Here is a 12,542-nt window from a genome sequence, read left to right on the forward strand (position 1 = left end):
GGTTAAACCAGCATCTGGATACTTAGCAGGTTAGCAAAAACAAATATCCATACAGCTGGAATAAGGGTCTGGGAATAGGAGAAGCTGCTGACTTCCTGAGTAACTACAGCCTCATTGAGCAAAGTCAGGACGGTTTCACTCGCTCTTGTTTAGCAAGGCAATGACCCGTATGTGGGAACAGCACTTGACGTCCCACAGAGTGTGCCTATTGCTGAAGCAGCAGTAATGGACGCCCTTAACTGGTCATGAATGTGTGTGTGCGTGCCTGGATAATTTATCCTCTCTCTGAACCAGCCCACGTGCTTAGATTCCAGGTGATTCTGAACCTTTAATAAATATAGGAGAATCCAATTAACATCCCTTCTTAAGCAGACTAAAAGAGTCTTAGTCAGATGCAGATATCCATGCCACACATGTATCATCATTAAGGGAACATAAACCCCTTGAGTGGTTCATAAGTGAGCATATAGCATTTTATGTTACCATAGGTACCGTGCTTGGGTATGACCCTTTTGATGATGACTACTGTCTGGATGGGTCTCTAGGGACTGTTTTGGGTATGAGTCTGAGTTCCTGGGGAAGTGTCAGGGGCTCATAGGGCCATTTGAAAATGTGAGGATGTAGGGCTCAAAGGCCCAAAAAATAAATCTTAACTAGCCTATCTTAACTAGCCTATACCTTTGGCCAATACAGGAAAATGCCAACTAATCTCAGAAGACATAGGTAATGAGGCTTCAGGCACTAGCTTTTATTTATGGATGTCTCCCATTTTAAGACATACACAGTTTAAAACTACTCTTGTTTGTTTGAGAGGCAATGACTGTTCTTGACTCCTCAATGTTTTATATGTCATTTTCATGAGTTTGCCCTCTTTCAGTTTCCTGGAATTTACCACATTGCCACACATCTGGCATTTTGCATTTTATATATATATATATATATATACATATACACATATATATACACACACACACACATATGTGTGTGTGTGTTATCTTTTCTTCTAAATTGTTAGTATGTTAGTCCTCTTTGCTTTAGTTATTTCAGTCATCATTTAATTCATATGTAAGTGCAGCATTTGTAATAGTATCAGAAGAGAAATGTGAGTAGCCTGATACTTAGTTTCTCTTATCATCAGCTTTAAGTCCAACACTCAGAGGATCTATAATTTCCATACTTTCCCTATTTGCTGATGAAATTTTTATCTAAAAGGAATCATATTCCTATAGAATGCTCCTTTTAAAATACCTACTTCAGAAACTGATGTTTCCTGCTTTATAAATTGATCTTAATAGGAGTGGAAACTATGGCTATTACAGAAAAAAATGTATCACTTCTGGTCATTCCATTCTGCTGCAAGGTCTACGGCTTCAAATTACAGCTACCAGACACCTGACACCTGTTGTCTACAAAGACAACAAATAAAAAATCTCTCTTTTATTGAAAATTAAATTACAAATTACATATTGGTGACACAGTTTTATTTAGAGACCTTTTTCTTGGATCCTAAGAATTAAGGTTCAAAAATTTGGGTGAAGCTTTTTTCATCTGTGGTTGCACACTCACATCTTTGTGTCACTTTTTATTATAAAGCATAAAATGTCTAGACATTAACTAAAGGGCTGAGTATATTGGCATAGCTCTGCTCCATTACTGGATAAGAACTCAATACATGTCTTTGGGGTGATTTATTGTTAATGTCAATATTAATTATTATTAATTATTAATATTAATAACTACCTACACCTTTTAGCAACAATAGTGTCTTCAAAAATTTAACTAGAATGCCATTAACCATAGAATTGCATGAACTATTGTATTATGTTATGTTACAAATACTACTTTTTCAGCTAGTTTTAGCAGGTACAAGTAGCTAATCTTGTAGAACCTCTTACAGTTTAGAGAAAAAGTTCACATTTATTATCTTACTTGGCCCTAACATCAATCCTGTAATAATGCCTAATATAAACCCTATAAAAGATGCCAATTTTTTAATGAGGAAACTGAGACTTGGAGAAATTTAAATGATTTGCCATTCATTCATTCATCCATTCAAAAATGTTTAAGCATTTACAATATGCCTGATGGTAGGGATTAAAAAGTAAATATCATAGAATGTTCAGTTATATCATGAGTTAGTGACATGATAGGACCAAAATCTTTTTACTCTCAATCCAGTATACTGTTCTTCATTTTTCAATCCAATCATCCATCCTGGAAACTATCACATCATACAACAAAACATGCTTTAGTGGAATTTTCTAAAGCAAAATGCAAGGCTGAATGGATGCTTGATGTTTCACAAGATGGCATTTATGTGTTATATTGTATTTTTTTAGTCTTATTATTGAATCATTGGATCTTGCTTGTTCGAGCTCAGGAAACATCCTATAGGTCTTTAAACACAAAATTCTTATTGGACATGCCATGCTGTTCCCTAGCCTGTTAAATATTATAAAAACGTAGGTCTTAAGCTTCTCTAGCCATACCAAATAAAGATCAGAAATTAGGGGATTGACAGTGTTTTAAACTCCTTCTCCCCATCTCCCTCACAATAACAAATACACCTTGTCCCAGGTTCAAATGAATAATAACTAATGAGACTAATTTATTGCTTATTTATACCACTAGGAATGACATTTTGAACTGAATAAAAATAATAACTGTCAATTACTTGAGGTTAGGGAAATGAGTCAATGGACTACTTTTCTCCCCTATTCTGGAATTGATTAGTTTCCTTTCTTTTTTTTTTTTTTCATTTTTATAGCAAACTTTTTTATTGTCTTTTTTTAAAGATACTTAGATAACACAAAATGTTGCATTAAAAATATAAGAGGTTCCCATATACCCCACTACCCACCCCCCCCACACATTCCTCCCAGATCTACAACCTCTATCATCAGTGTGGCAAATTCATTGCATTTGATTAATACATTTTGGAGCACTACTACACAGCATAGATTTAGTTTACATTGTAGTTTACACTCTCCCCCAGTCCTTTCAGTGGTTTATGGCAGGATATATAATGTCCTGCATCTGTCCCTGCAATATCATTGAGGACAACTCCAAGTCCTGAAAATGCCCCCATATCATACCTCTTCTTTCCTCTCCCTACTCTCAGCAAGATTCCTTCTGTCGGTTGGTCAGTTAGGGAACAAGAATAAAGGTATTAAAATAAACACAACTAGAATTAGGTGGTCTTGCAGTCCTAGGGTTATTTTAAAGCAAAGTATATAGACAGATTAGGTCCAGTGCTAAACATTCAACTAAGTTAATCATGTGAAAACCCAGAGGAGTCCTTGGGCAGAGATTACAACAATTTACGTCTTTTAAAAATTTCTTTTTCACTCACTGATATTCTATTCATGAACTATTGTGATTAGTAATCGAAGAAAACATGGCATTGGTGTGTAGAAAGTAGCCATGGTGGCTGCTGGGGGTAGGGAGTGGGAGGAAGAGATGTGATGTGGGGACGTTTTTGGGGGTTGGAGTTGTCCTGGGTGGTGCTGCAGGGACAGTTACCGGACATTGTATGTCCTCCCATGGCCCAAGGGTGGACTGTGGGAAGAGTGTGGGCTCTGGTGTGGACCATTGACCATGAGGTGCAGCGGTGCTCAGAGATGTATTCACCAAATGCAATGAATGTCTCATGATGATGGAGGAGATTGTTGTTATGGGGAAAGGAGTGGGGTCAGAGGGGTGGGGGGTGTATGTGGGAACCTCATATTTTTTTAATGTAACATTAAAAAAATAAAGACAAAAAATAAATACAAATTTCTTTTTCAAAGTTTTCCCTCATTATGACTACTTCCCAATGTTCAAGAATTAGGAATCTTTGGTTTAGGCAACAACAGTTGACTGACTAGTTTTAATGTAAAAAGCAAGGATTAATTGGAAGGATAAGGATTAGCTCACAGAATCAAAGGAAAAGCAGAGTAGCCTTGCCTTGGAAAGGACAGAAGTCATAAATCTCTAAGGATCCATGTTTCAGAAGCTTCTGAAAAATAATTGGTTCTCCAGGTGGTTGTACTGGAGTGTGTATCAGCTAGTATTTATCAGGAAGGTATTGCTGCTGAACAAACCATTCCATAATTGAGGGGAATAAAGGAATGACTATTCTTTCTCACAAGCTTGCAAGTCAGCTGATCAAGGATGGTCTTTGCTAGGGTCAGTTTTGCCCCTGAGGTGGTCAGATTAACTATGTTCATTGCAATATTTGGAACATAATTATAGTTAAAAAAAAAAAAAACACCTGCTTTGTATCTGAAATTCAAATATAAGGGGGTGTCCTGTTTTTTATCTCATGAAACTGTTTGCTCCAGGTATCTGCCATCCTCCCCCTGGGAAGAGGCTCTGCTGAGCATGTTCTTCTCAAGGTGATGTTAGAGGCCCAAGAGGTAGTGGGCTCAATGGTGCAAGCCTATTTGTAGATTCTGCTGGTATTAGCTATGCTGATATTCCATAGGCCAAAGAAGTCACATTGTCCACAGAAGGAAAATTGTGCCCTACTTACTGAGGATATTGACATGGCAAAGCGTTTATCTGTATGCTTTGCCATGTCAATATCTACATTAACACAGTCTATCAAAGGAGCGTCATTCTTTACAAAAACCAAGTTCCAATAGTCAGAGTCTGATTCGCACAACTTTGGGCATGAACCTATTTCCTGACTAAGGGAGAATGTGCCATTTGATTGACAGTACTAACAAATGCATGGTAGTGCATGAGGAGTAGTTTCCCACAAACAAAAAGGGAGAGTAGATTCTGTGCAGGTAAAACAATAGATACCCACTGTGCTTATGTTCCTGTGTTGTCACTTTTTGTCATACATAGGGGATCTTGGTCTTATATGAAATAGAAGAAGGAAGGGGTTGGGAGCCTAGTGGAACATACAAATATGTATAGGTATGTCTGGATCCATAACAGTCAAGAGATCTGATAGAGAGTATGGGTAAAGAAATTACCAAAAGAGTTCAGGAGAAAAAATTTAAACATGGGTGGCAGAGGCAGTTTGTATCATAATTTCCTGAAGGCTGGTTCATTGCAAACCCAAAGGAATCTCTATAACCATGCCCACCTAAATTTCAGCATTATTTAAGAAACCACCAATTTTTATGGAACAGGAAAATGTGCATTGCTTTAACAAGAATTTATGTTTATTCCAGTGAAAGAATATCACCTATTTGATAATTCAGATTTTAACATTAGAACTATTAGATTTGGCATATTCACTTTACAGTGTTTCGTTTTGTTTTATCAATAGAAAACTGAGGATTACTCTTTTGCTAAGTTTCTAAAGGAGGATATCTAAATTATGTTTTTCACACAATATTTTAGGAGGTATTTATCTAACAAGCAATTAATTTAGAAATTGATAACTCAAAAAATAGTATGTTGTCCAAAAAATGAAGGAACTTATATTTTCAAAATATTTTGGTAAAATTACTTGACGTGGTAAGTGACATATATATTTACATGTTTCTCAGAGATACTGGGCTGGCAATGTTGGTAACACTTTACAGGATAATTCTGAGAGCCAAATATTAATGTGCATTTTACATTATTATTATTATTATATATTATTATTGTAGTATTAATATTTTATATTATTCAACAAATGATATTGAGAAAATTGGCTAAACACTTATGAAAAACAAACCCTGGTTGTCTCTCACACTGCAATAAATTCCAGATTACTTAAAGAGGTCAATATTTTTAAAATGAAACAAATCATTATAAACAATAAGAAGAAAGAGAGTTAGTCAACTGAGCTTATGTTTAAGAGGGACCTACTATGCACAAAAGCAATAGAAGAAATCACAAGAGAAAGAAAAATAGATATAACAACAAAGAAATGAAAATTTTCTCCAAAACGAAAATAATCAGAAACAAAGGACAAGGAATAAATTGGGGCAGCTTCAAGAACCACGACAGCAATATAGGTCAATTCCTTACTTCATAAGAAGTGCTCATGAATTGGTAAGAAAAGCAAAGTAATCCAGACAAATTGGAGAGATCACTAAAACTGAATAGGTTGAAAACCTCAAATAAATGGTTCAAGGCATTACATTTAGGAAAACATAATAAATCACAGTAATATCCTGTGGATAAAGAATTGCTAAGGAATAGTCCAGAAAGGGGGAAAAAACTTCAGAGTACCATGATGACCCAAGAATTGCACATAAATCAATATTACAATGATTTTGAAAAATAACGTGTGTTTCCTGATGCAAATAAGATGATCATGTTAAATAGTATTTCCTAGATAGTCATCCTTACTGAGAATTAAATAGAATAAAAAATGCCATACGGCACCATTTTTGCAGAACTAAATGTGATCTAGAGGAAAGAGTAAAGTTTGGGAAATATATAAACAGTAGGTTTTGGTCCTAGATCTCTTACTAATTAGCTAAAATGTGACTTTTACCCATTTTGTCCCCTATGCCCACATCTGAAAAATGGTAATAATAATAATAATAGTATCTAAATTTACATACCATTATTTCTATTAAGTATTCACGAGTTAATAGAAAAAAACTTTGAATTGTCACCTTGATGTTATGTTATCAGTGATGGTCTAAATAGAAACTACATGAAATGCTACAGGAAATTAGGAGGAAACAACCCTAGACTAATAAAAAGGACATATAAATATTAGTTTATTAGTCATATATATATATATAATTTCTCCTCATAAAAAAAAGAGAAAGCAAATTAAAACTCAGAAAAGTAAAAACTGTAGAAGCTAGGCAGTAAGTTTCTCATGCTTCTTGTTTCTGAAATAGAAAAACCCTTTCTTGCCCCAGGATAATTTTTTTTTCCATTAAGTAATAAAGAAGTTGATAGTAAAATGAATCACAAGAGGGGGTAGCTAAAGAAATATTAATAAAAGTTAAAATTTACTAGTTTCAAAATAAATGTTTGCTCTTTCTGACAAAAATTCAATGAGATGCTTTTCTTGAAGCTGAGGAGAGAATTGGCACAAAGGACTGAGATAGCATTTTCATTATTAAAAAAAAAAAAATTTATGAGCACCTACCATGCTTTGTAGGATTCATTGGTCTAGGAAACAAAGACCTCACTTTCTGCCATCTAGTTTAGTGAAGAGCACAGACCAGTAATGTGCAATTACAATTTCAGTACTGTGATGAAGAAATGCAGAGCACAGTATAAGTACGCAGGAGAGGCACTTCACCCCAGTAATGTGGCATTTAGAATAGAGGGGAGGGAATGTGGGGCAGGAAATTTTCTTGGAAAAAGTGAAGAGACAATCTTACAAGTTGAAACTTGAAAGGGGCATGGATTAATTACATGAATAGTTAAAAGAAGAGTATTCCATGTAGAAAAAATAGAATGTTAAATATGCAGGAGCAATAAAAGATAGCATATCCCAGGAAGCAAAAATTGTTTCATCTGAATGGATGATGCAATGCAGAGGGAGTCAGGAATGAGGCCAGAATGATAAGCAGGGGCCAATCATGAATGACCTATTAAATCATATTAATAAGTTTGGAATTTTATCTTGAGGGCAATGACATTAATCAGGGGATATTGTACTTACATTTGCAATTTAGGAACAAAAATTCTGATTGCAGTGCTTTGAATGAGTGGTGAGGAACATGAGGAGAGAAAGGCTAGAGACAAAGTAACCAGTGATTTGGGCAAATAAAATGTTGATAGTTGAAATAAGGCTGGTGGGAAGGGGGATTAAGAGGAATTAATGAGGGAAGCAGATTTCGCTCAACTGATAGAGTGTCCATCTACCACATGGGAGGTCCAGGGTTCAAACCCAGGGCCGCCTGACCTGTGTGATGAGCTGACCCACGCGCACTGCTGATGTGTGCAAAGGAGTGCCATGCCATGTAGGGGTGTCCCCCATGTAGGGCAACCCCACACACAAGTTGTACACCCCATAAGGAGAGCCACCCAGCGTGAAAAAAGTGCAGTCTGCCCAGGAGTGGCACCGCACACAGGGAGAGCTGACACAGCAAGACGATGCAACAAAAAGAGACACAGATGGAAAGATAAATGATGGAGTAAGTCTCATTGGAAGGGACTCAGCAAAATGAGATACAATACCAATGTAGTTAGATTTCTAATGTTTGGCACAACCTGAGTATATTGCTCTTAATTAGTCGAGGCAGTATGTTTCTCTGGGAGATTAACCATTAAAGGTTTTATTCTCTTTTTTAAATTTGCATGTTTTTGCATTAAACCCACAGAGTTTCCCCTCCCCCACAATTTTAAAAATCAGAACACATCTTTGTTTCCTTTCTATATACTATGCCCCATGTTGCAATTCAGAGATGACCCCAACTCGAATAATATGAGCTTTTTAAATTATTACGTAGTTCCACACTATGGTTTTAGGTTGTTGAGGTATTCACCGAGGATATCTGCATCATGTTCTTAAACACCATCATTGATTTACATTTCATTGTCGTTTTTTGGAACTGCTCAGAGCATAGGTTTACTCAGCTAGGAATTAGAAACTGTGAATCTTAAATAACAGGACAATTGGACATTCAGGAGCTCTGAATTCTAAGCCAAGCCATATTTCTTGAAGAAATCATCCTTAACAAGACATTACTCCTCTCGATGCCCCCTGTCCTTTCCTATAAAATTGATAAGACTTCTTAGGTTCTCATAGTGAAAGACTGGGAGAATATATTGCAAGTCAATATGTGAGCAAGAGAAAATAATACTTAACCCCAATAGAAAACAAGCGGGAATAGAAACTTTTTTAAATAATGGGAATCAATTACATTCTATTTCTGTCATTTGGTTTTATTTGGAATCACTGAAGTCCTAGAAGATGCCATTGTGAAAGGAATACTAAGGTCTTGAGGGTCGTTCTCCGTATCCTCCTTGCAACACAGAACCAGTTAGTTGTCCAGGTACCACTAGTACTTCCTATATGGGTTCTGCAGGCATTGTGTGGCTATTAGGTAGTTGCCTCTGTGCTTAACAAAGCAGATAATGTTCCTGTCCACACTCCCCCACACCCTCTCTACATAGTATCCCTAATGGGCAGGAAGAGTGAGAAAAAAAATAAGAATCTTTTGTTATTGAACTTCATGCTGTCCTCAGGGACACCAGAAACAACCAAGAGTGAAATATAAAAAAGTTTTTAAAGAACATCACAGTCAAACCATAAACCCTACTATTTGTAATCTGTGATGAAATTTGCAAATAATTCACTTCCCACGTAAACTCACCAATGTGGGATCTAATGTTGCCACCCTGAACAGACAGTAGTAGAGCTTGCCCTTGGGGATTCCTTTTTCACATCACCGGAAAGTAATTTTTCACTTTGGCCATCTGGTGTCCTGGATAGTGAGGATGAAGTTTTATTCAAGTAGTGCCAAGAGAATAGGACCTGGAGTCTGGATATAAATTCATGCTCCCCCACTTACCTTGCTACCTCTGTGCTTCAATTTCCAACATATAAAAGATGGGAATATTCATAGAACCTACCTCATGGGAATTTATTTTCTTCTTCCAAAGAATTAAAGTACTCTACAACAGAGTCTTTTGTATAGTAAATGCTCGATTCAAGTTTGCTGTCATTAAATTGTTAGTACTGATATCAGCAGGAGTAGGAATATGAGTAATATTTGTATTAGTCAGAGTTGTCTAGGGAAACAGAACTGACAGAAGATATCTGTAAATAGCATGAAATTTTACAAAATTGTCTCACGTGGCCTTGGAGATGTACAAGTCCAAATTCTGCTGCAAGCCAGGTCTTTAATGAAGGTCCTAGATGAATTCCCCAGAAGACACAGGCTGTCTAAAGTAGAGCTGGGAATTCTCTCTTTGAATGCTGAAATCACTTCTCTTTTTATGGCCTTCAACTGATTGGATGAGACATAACTCATTGCTGACAGCAATTTCCTCAGTTGATTTTAAGTGTAATCAATCATCTATGCCATCAACTCACTGATGATTAAAATCCATGAAATGCCCTTGTATTACAATTAGCACCACTACCTGGCCAAATTGACACATTAGCCTAACCATCAAATAGTGATACAGTCAATCCAAGTTATTTGAGGTATTTAGGTTCTGTGAAATAGTGGCAAACGCTGAATTAGCAAACACTGAATGAACATTTGCTCCTTTAGCAAAGACAGGGTTAGGTTCTTGCAAGATTCTGGCCACAATCATCTTCATCAACTGATCAATACATAATCTTGTTCTATGTGTGTTTCTGTTTAAAGATACCTTATTTAATAGGTATTGTTGTTTCACTAACGTTGAACCCATGGCCAACAGCACTATGGTTCACGCCTGAAAAAATCTTGTCTTACACATATTTTTCTCCGTACAGAACATCACAGCCTTCTTGTACTTAGGAGAACTAGATAGCACTTTAAGGTTTGCTTGGGGGATATTTTAATTAGTGAAATCACCAACAACAAAAAATACAAAAAATTCAAAAAAAAATCACTTAGTATACTACAAAAGAACACTTGTTTACAGCAGCCCGAGAGCCGCAATGAGAAGGCCATGTCACCTCATTCAGCTTCTGCTGGGAACATTCACACTGGGTATCTCAAATTTTTTTGCCGCTGTATGCATGCCCATGGCAAAAGTATTGTAAGTATTAATTTAGGGTTACAAATAAATTTTAGCGAGTGGGAAAATTCACAATTATGAAGTCTGCAAATAATTAGGATCAACCATATTTTTGTAAGGCCCACCTGTCTGTGATTTAGACTTTATTCATTCAACTTTTAAGCTTTAAAGAACATCCTCAGGGCTGTCACTCACAAAGATGATGTTTAGAGGCTTTCCATTGTAGAAATTAGCCTCATGGTTTCCTTATGTGGCAAGATTATCAGTAACCAGGTATTAGCACATCTCAATAACACAACGATGCAATCCTATATAAAGTTTATCTTTCCCTAGTGTTTGGAGGAGAAATTGAATTATGTTCATTTTATATACATAAGAAAATAAATTTAGGTAAAGCTTAGTGATAAGAAAATGTATTTTTAATATATATAAATGTACGTGTGCTCTAATATCCTATTTATATCCATTCTAATCAGAAAGGAACTATAACATTTTCATTATGATATTCCATGTACCTCATACAGCACTCAGATGGCCATACTGGGGGATATTTACACATTATAATAGTGCTTTAGGATATCCTTAGAGATTTGATGAACAGATGCAAGCTTGGATCTTAAAAGCACTTAACAAAAATTGAAAATTTTTAAGCCATAAAAGCACTTAGCTCAAATTTGCCATTTCCAGTTTCATGGACCAATATGTTACAAGCCTGCTTTTATCTGACATAGTTCCATATGTCATTTGCTTTTGTATTTACAGTTCCACCAAAGATCTCCAACATATCCTCGGATGTCACTGTGAATGAGGGCAGCAATGTGACCCTTGTCTGCATGGCGAATGGCCGTCCTGAACCTGTTATCACCTGGAGACACCTTACACCGACTGGTAAGCAAGCTTCCAATACCCGAGATGCCACACAGGATTTGAGATAACCTCAAGCTTCTGAGATTCCATTGGATCAGAAGGGCAAGCACACAACATGTTATTAAGAACAAATAGAATTGTGACATAGGTCTTATATAGGGTCCTCATTGTCTTTGCTAATGTGTCATCTCTATCAAGTCTGCAACTATAGCATACTTCTTTCATTTTCAGTAGGACACCCTCTCCCCAATTCAATAAATATAGATGTTGAATAGAGTGGGATTAAGTGATTTGATACTATATCTAAAATGTTTGTGTGTTTACTCCTTGAGCATTTTAGGACAATATTTTAGATGAGTTAAGTTTGTGTTCTTTTTATTTGTTTGTGTGTATGTTTGTTTCTTTTATTTTTAACTATAGACCATTTTCCAAATATGCATTAATTGCCTTGTGAGGAAACCTGTCAAGAATAATGCAAACTGTCTGTGATACCTTAAGACCTGTCCATGATATCTGGTGGATGGGCATCAGGAATGGACTAAGTTGTATGAGCTCATTATGGATCACCAGCTATTGAAACTAATTCGGTAAAAAATCAGGAAATCATTTTCTAGAAATAACTTCTGCATTCTTTCTGCTTTTAAACTTCATGCAAATGTTTTACCAAATCATTTAGAATTAACTGCATGCATACTCCCCTATTCCACAGATTGCATCTTCTTATATGCAAATACCATGCCTTTGCAAATGACATAGTCTTTGTAGAATGGGGCCTGCTATTTAATCGCTTCATGAAAAAGGAACTATGAATGAAATCGTCTTATAAAATATCATTATTTTTGGTAGGTAGCCTACAACTTTTAACTGACTTATAATAGGCATTCTCTTAACATTTCTTCATATAAAGATCTAGGGATTTCATTTATACCATGTACTTTTTAAATGAACACCATGAAAAATATAAAAAGCTACATACACAATGAGAGCTATCCTGCAATTTTTTTTTTTAACTGTTCGGTTATAACTTCTTTAAAAATCTCTGTATTTTCTGGTGCAAGAATATGAGACATCCATTTCACATTTCACATTAGCCCCTT

General features: G+C 36.0%; 1 protein-coding gene across 6 annotated transcripts in view; it reads left to right on the forward strand.

The window, feature by feature from the left end:
- LSAMP (limbic system associated membrane protein) overlaps positions 1-12,542 on the forward strand; it is a 1,652,779-nt gene that overhangs the window by 1,381,572 nt on the left and 258,665 nt on the right. For all 6 annotated transcript variants that reach the window (XM_058295791.1, XM_058295790.2, XM_071214778.1 and 3 more), the window contains one exon: positions 11,341-11,466. In XM_058295791.1, the coding sequence (XP_058151774.1) occupies positions 11,341-11,466 (126 nt within the window). The remainder of the gene's footprint in view (positions 1-11,340; positions 11,467-12,542) is intronic.

Source organism: Dasypus novemcinctus, chromosome 4 (assembly GCF_030445035.2).
Source record: "Dasypus novemcinctus isolate mDasNov1 chromosome 4, mDasNov1.1.hap2, whole genome shotgun sequence".
NCBI lineage: Eukaryota > Metazoa > Chordata > Mammalia > Cingulata > Dasypodidae > Dasypus > Dasypus novemcinctus.